This window comes from Mandrillus leucophaeus, unplaced genomic scaffold, assembly GCF_000951045.1.
Source record: "Mandrillus leucophaeus isolate KB7577 unplaced genomic scaffold, Mleu.le_1.0 Scaffold123, whole genome shotgun sequence".
NCBI classification, from domain to species: domain Eukaryota; kingdom Metazoa; phylum Chordata; class Mammalia; order Primates; family Cercopithecidae; genus Mandrillus; species Mandrillus leucophaeus.
In genome coordinates this window covers 1,445,703-1,452,915 of record NW_012100654.1, presented here as the reverse complement: position 1 = coordinate 1,452,915, position 7,213 = coordinate 1,445,703, and the positions used below count along the sequence as shown (strand labels likewise).

At 37.3% G+C, this 7,213-nt stretch overlaps 1 protein-coding gene across 2 annotated transcripts in view; it reads right to left on the bottom strand.

Annotated features, from left to right (window-relative positions):
- OSBPL11 (oxysterol binding protein-like 11) overlaps positions 1–7,213 on the bottom strand; it is a 102,533-nt gene that overhangs the window by 21,943 nt on the left and 73,377 nt on the right. For both annotated transcript variants that reach the window (XM_011971527.1, XM_011971526.1), the window contains one exon: positions 3,188–3,374. In XM_011971527.1, the coding sequence (XP_011826917.1) occupies positions 3,188–3,374 (187 nt within the window). The remainder of the gene's footprint in view (positions 1–3,187; positions 3,375–7,213) is intronic.

Below are 7,213 nucleotides of genomic sequence, written 5' to 3'. Positions count from 1 at the left end.
CCAGCTAATGTTTGTATTTTTAGTAGAGACGCAGTTTCACCATGTTGCCCAGGCTGGTCTTGAACTCCTGACCTCAGGTGATCCACCCGACTCGGCCTCCCAAAGTACTAAGATTACAGGCATGAGCCATAGCCTCCCAAAGTGTTGGGATTACAGGCGTGAGCTACCGTGCCTGGTCAAGAATGGTTTTTAGAAGCAATTTTACCAAATGGTTAATTATATCCTATAAAAAACAGTTATATAAATGTTGCCAAAACCAAACTTAAATATTCAAAAATAAGATATTAAATAATTCCCTTTAACAGGTTAAGGTACTGGCTTCTTGTGGTTACTATCTAGGTGCTGATATCTTAACCATCAGGCAAGTTCTCCAAATCTAAGTCAAATTCTGGATCCTTTATGACTGAGGCAATTGAAAGGCTGTCTTAAAGATAAAAAATATTTCTAACACAGAAATCTAAGATTTCAACAAAGCACTTGCCTAGGATTTGAGTGGATCAGAATGTTCTCCTTGATAAAAACTTTGCCTCTCTCCACAACTCAGGCTTATGGAGATGAGATGGCCCTATATGCAGGGAGAATGCAATTAAAATTTTACTTTCAAAGAAAAAAAAGATTTCTTGACCAAATCTACAATATCTCAAGTATGTACATCTTGTATCAATAAATGACATAGAATACAGAATATGCTGCCCTTAAGATAGTTAGCAAAGAGCTAAATCTTACATTGTTGTCCCATTCATCTCTAAGATGAGAATTGATAAATAGTAAAACATATGCTTTCTCGCTTTTTTAAAAACTTGACAAGTCAGCCTTTTAGATTTTCTAGATCCTGTCTCTAAGAGCTCCCTGAGATACCAGAAAACCACTGGTTATGTTAACTTAGCTTCAAATAGAAAATATTTTATTGACTGAAAGTTAGCTTTGGGTTTCACTGATGGTATATATAAAAAATTCACATGAAGCGTAATTACATTTTATGGAGAGCTACTGAAGAAGATACTGTCTATTACGTTACTCGATGTCACTATGTAAGGACACATGCAACAAATCCCTTTAGAATTTAGTGCCAGGAAAATAGTTTATCTTAAAAAAGTGATATGCTTCCTTTATCAGACACTGGGAAGTATGTTAAGCATCATGTTTCTTTATTTGCTTTAACAGACGAATCAAAACTAAAAATTGATTTTTTAGCTATAGTAATCATCTAATCCTAGCTTCACAGTACCATTGTCCTTACCCATCTTTATGGTATTATGACAGACTTTATTTTTAACTATTATATACAAGTTTTTCCTAAAAGCCTTACAAATGCTTTCCAAAAATAGTATCCTGGATTATAATCTCAGACTGAAAGCTTCTTGCAGGCAAAGTTAGTTTTTATTTTTATTTCTCTGTATCTCTAGTATGCAGAAAAGTTATAATATGTGTGTATATATATATACACACACACACACACCTACATATCCTAAAATCTTTATGATATTACACCACGCACTATATATATAGGCACCCTAAAGTGAGCGTGGAAAATGGGAACAGAAGGTGGACATGATAATGGGGAATAGTTAAGTAGGCTCAGTTGGCTGCATCATAGATAGATGTGGAAAATGAGCGAGTAAGGGAAGACAGGTAGAATATAATATATTTATACCAAATGCAGACAGCAGATAATGTGTCTGTCCCAACTGCAGAGAGCAGTTAAAAAAAACTAGGCTATGTTTGAGGAAGGAGGCATGAGCATTAAATAAAGACATGGAGAAGACCTTAGTTATAATAATCTGTAAGCATAAAGAAGAAAAGGTGTCAAGAATAAGAAATTTGGCTGAGCATGGTGGCTCACGCCTGTAATCTTGACTCTTTGGGAAGCCAAGGATTGCTTGACCCCAGAAGTTCAAAACCAGCCTGAGCAACATAGGGAGATCCTGTCTCTTAAAAAAAAAAAAAAGAATTCCCTTTCTTTTTTTTTTTTTTTAAGACAGAGTCCTGTTCTGTCACCCACGCTGGAGCACAGTGGCACGATCACAGCTCATTGCAACCTCTGCTTCCCAGGTTCAAGCAATTCTCCTGCCTCAGCCTCCTGTGGCATTACAGGCACCTTTCACCACATCTGGTCAATTTTTTTTTTTTTTCTTTGAGATGGAGTTTCACTCGTCACCCCGGGTGGAGTACAGTGGCGCAACCTCAGCTCACTGCAACCTCTGCCTACTGGATTCAAGCAATCCTCCAGCCTAGCCACCTGAATAGCTGGGATTACAGGCATGTGCCACCATACCCAGCTAATTTTGTATTTTTAGTAGAGATGGCGTCTCGCCATTTTGGCTAGGCTGGTCTCGAACTCCTGACCTCAGGTGATCCACCCATGACTAAAAAATCACATGTGACTAAGAAATACAAATATTACCCGGGTGTGGTGGCTCCCAGCACTTTGGAAGGTTGAGGCAGGCAGATCACGGGAGGCCAGGAGTTCGAGACCAGCCTGGCCAACATGGTGAAAGCCCATCTCAACTAAAAATACAAAAAGTAGCCAGGCATGGTGGCACATGCCTATAATCACAGCTACTTGGGAGGCTGAGGCACAAAAATTGCTTGAACTCAGGAGGTGGTTGCAAGGAGCCAAGATTGTGCCACTGCACTTCAGTCTAGGCGACAGAGTGAGACTCTGTCTCAAAAAAACAAACGACAAAAAAAGAAATACATCAATATCATTGAAAATAAGAAGTGCTGGATCTGGAAATGTATCACTGCAAGTTGCTTCCACCTAAGCATCTACTGAAACACATACACTGGCTTTAATCATTGTGCTTCCTGAACCATTCTTCAAGATTAGATATATTTCCACCCTAACTTGTAGCTATAGCTGCCTTCACTGAGGTCCAGATCCAAATCTGTATCCCTCAAAGGCAGAATTGGGCCAGAGACTACAAGTTCATTTGTTAGAAATTCTATTGTAAAGCTCACTAGTTACTTCATCTGGAAAATTTTTAAGAGTAGATATCTTAATGTTGCTACTTTTAAAAATAGAGCATGATATTCAGAATGCCTTAAAAGATGAAATATTTTAAACAAGAAATAAACATGAATACAAATCCAACTTCACATAAAACAGAGCAGAAAAAGAATAAGGAGTTGTAATACAAAATCAAAATGGAAGAATAAGAACGAGATATCATTAAAATGTGCTTACCGATGCAGTTTGCCACCATAAAATGGCTTGGTATGAAAAGTGATGCTGGCTGAATATCCAGTTTTTGCACAGCTGACACTGACTTTGCCACCCAGTTCTACCCAAGGAACAGTCAAAATTGACCGAGCATATGCACAAGGTAGAGAAAATGTGTACTCTTCTCCATGCTCCAACAGACTAAGGATACCTGAATGTGAAAACATGAGGGTGGTTAACATCTTTTTAAAGAAACAGCTACCGAAAAAATCCATATTAATTTTTTTCCTGTCTAGTAAATAAGCATCATTATTTTTCCTAATCTTCATTTAACTTTCATAAAACTGACTTCATTTATAACTATATCTGACAATAGTACCAAACAATAGTGAATCAGGTTTATTTTCACTATGGCCTTTCTGTCAATTTGAGGTTCATGGGTCCAGTAAATGTTACAGTGGAAACATTTCAAGGGTTTCCTCCAGTGCTCCTAAAAATATTTTTTTTTTTTTTTGAAGACGGAGTTTTGTGCTTGTTGCCCAGGCTGGAGTGCAGTGGTGTGATCTTGGCTCACTGCAACTTCTGACTCCCAAGTCAAACGATTCTCCTGCCTCAGCCTCCCGAGTAGCTGGTATTACAGGTGCCCACCACCACGCCTGGCTAATTTTTTTTGCATTTTTAGTGGAGATGGGGTTTCACCATGTTGGCCAGGCTGGTCTCGAACTCCTGACCTGAGGCGATCCACCTGCTTTGGCCTCCCAAAATGCTGGGATTACAGGCGTGAGCCACTGTGCCTGGCCCTTAAAAATAATTTTTTTAAAAAGGCCTTCAGTCAGAGTTTAAGACAATGGTATGCTAAAATTTTATCATTAGTATGAATAACTTTTTAGCAGTTTGGGAATAACTAGATGTTCAATGTATTAAGTCACAGACATTGATCTAAGACAGTATAATGGGAAAAAATTGTTCTTCATTCTATTGTATGTATATTAAGAAAGAAAAGATGTTGTTTGATTATAAAAACTATGGTCATAATAATTTTGTTTGCCAAATTATAAAATATTTATGGTGAAGCTAGAAGAGATAACAGTGGTGGTTTTCAAACAAATGTTATTCTAATGGAGAAAGGAGCCTGTTCCATATTAAGTGATGCTAATTAAAGATGGTTTAAAAGGTTTTATAAAAAGGGGACTACATTAACGAATAATCACTCTATACTAGATAATTAAGGGATACTAAGGATACTCAAGCTACATTACTAACCTTCTAAACTCATTACCTGTGTCATCAACAGACCACATATTGAAGTGGATATGTACTACTAGTCCAAATGTTTATGGCATCTCCCTTTTAATAAATGCTCGTTAAGCACTCACTTCTTAATGTTCACAAATAAGGGGAAGTGTTTAAATATTTTAATATAGTCAATTTTTAGGATATGCGAATAGACAAAATGAGATTCTAAAGTAGCCTACATAAAGCAACATCAACTATTTTTTTTTTGTATTGCTCTTAGTCTTCACAAAGGGCAACAATAAATTAAGGTTTATTGAACCATTTCATAAAATACATGGTTCTGGCTATAATATATTTATACATAATGAGAGCTGTCAGATGACAGACAACATACTTGTATATATTTTAAGTCTTTTTTTTTTTTGAGACGGAGTTTCACTCTTGATGCCCAGGCTGGAGTGCAATGGCACAACCTCGGCTCACTGTAACCTCTGCCTCCCGGGTTCAAGCGATTATCCTGCCTCAGCCCCCCAAGTAGCTGCGATTACAGGCACCCGCCACCACACCTGACTACTTTTTTTGTATTTTTAGTAGAGACAGAGTTTCACCATGTTGGCCAGGCTGGTCTCGAATTCCTGAATTCAGGTGATCCACCCACCTCGGCCTCCCAAAGTGCTGGGATTACAGGCATGAGCCACCGCACCCAGCACCATTCCTGATTTTTACTTACTTTCTGTTGCGGATATTGATAACCATTTAATTTCCAATATATTCCACTAATATATAGCAGCACAATAAAAAATTATTTACATACCTCCTTTATAATTAAAGCATGGTTAAGATATGAATGCTTTTCTCCATTTCTTTTTTAAAAAATTTTACATTTGAGACAAGGTCCTCCTCTGTCACGCAGCTGGTGTGCAGTGGCACCATCACAGCTCACTGCTGCCTCAATTTCCCGAGCTCAAGTGATCCTGCCACCTCAGTCTCCCAAGTACCTGGGATTATAGAAGCAAGCCACCATGCCCAGTTAATTTTTTTAAATTTACTTTTGCAGAGATAGGCTCTCATTATGTTGCCCAGTCTGGTCTCCAACTCCTGGGCTCAAGCTATCCTTCCACTTTAGCCCAGCAAAGTAGTGAGATTACAGATATGAGCCACTGTGCTCAGCTTTTCTTCACTTCTTGAAGTATTTCCTTTCTTGTAGTGTGAGAGGCTACCATTCCCAGATTCTTACTGTTACATGAACTGGTAAGACTAACTGTCCTTTGGAAGAGTGTCAAAGAATATGATTCTAAATGTGTCTATTCCTTAACCTTTATGACCTTAGACATGTCTCATCACCTCTAGACTTTTTTTTTCACTTATAAAATAAGCAAATTGATCTATGAAGTGCTTAAGGCTAATGTTATGGAGTTTATAACGAAGGGTAGCAAACTTTTTTTTTTTAACTAATAAAATATGAATGATTTCAGCTGGGTGTAGTGGCTCACTTGAGCTCACAAGTTTGAGACCAGCCTGGGCAACATGGCAAAATCTCTTCTCTACAAAAAAATACAAAAATTAGTTGGGCATGGTGGTGCATGCCTGTAATCCCAGCTACTGTGGAAGCTGGGGTGGGAGGATGGCCTAAGCCTGGGAGGCAGAGATTGCAGTGAGCCGAGATGGCCCCACTGCACTTCAACCTGGGTGACACAGCTACACAACGTCTCACACACACACACACACACACACACACACACACACACAAGAGAGAGTACTTTCTAATGTTATAAAAGTTGTAATTAACTTGAAATATTATTTGGAAATTGGTAAGACATACTACAAGAGAACTTAAAAATGGGGAAAACTGAAAAAGAGGATATTTTCTTCATAATGACTAAAACACAATCTCAAAATATTAGAGTGACAGGCTTAAATGATGCCATGGTTACACTGCAAAATGACATTCAGAGCAAAGTGTTCTTTGCATAAGCATTTTCCTTTAACATAAAAGTGGTAGTTTTTTTCCTGTCATTATATTTTCATTAACTCTTCAATAATTTCTGTGGAGATTTTTGTTTTTGTTTCATATTCTTGGTCAAAAAACACTGTATTTCCAAAAATAATTTTTTACAATCTTCTGAAGTAGAATTAAATTTTATCAGTATGTATTTTTAAATATTCTATGAATAGCACGTAAATATTCTATGAATAGCACCTCTGGCCTCCATCTCCTAAAGTGCTGAGATTACAGGCTAATGCCTGGAGGTAGAGGCCAAAAGATCACTTGAGCCCAGGAGGAGTTCATGACCAGCCTGGGCAACATATTGAGACCCTGTCTCTAAAAAGAAAAATAAAAAAAATTAGCCTAGCATGGTGGTGCATGCCTGTAGTCCTAGCCACTTGGGAGGCTGAGGCAGGAGGATGGCTTGAGCCGAGTAGGTCAAGGCTGCAGTTAGTTATGACTATGCTACTGCACTTCAGCCTGGGCAACAGAGCAAGACCCTGTTTCTAAAAAAAAAAAAAAAAAAAAAAAAAAAATACATTAAAAAAAAGATTTACCTATATTTTTTTGTGATTTTTATAATAATAAAAATTTGGGACCAACCTCAATGTCCAAATAAAGGGAAATGTTTAAATAAAAGATGGAAAATATATTTCATAGAATATTATGCAGTCATTAAAATGTTTTATTAATGACATGAGAAAACAAATATATTTAATTAAAAAGCAGGACACAAAACTATATATATTATTAATTCTAATTTTATAAGGCTAAAAGTCCTGAATATACACACACAGAAAAAGTATAAAATATTAAATTATATATAT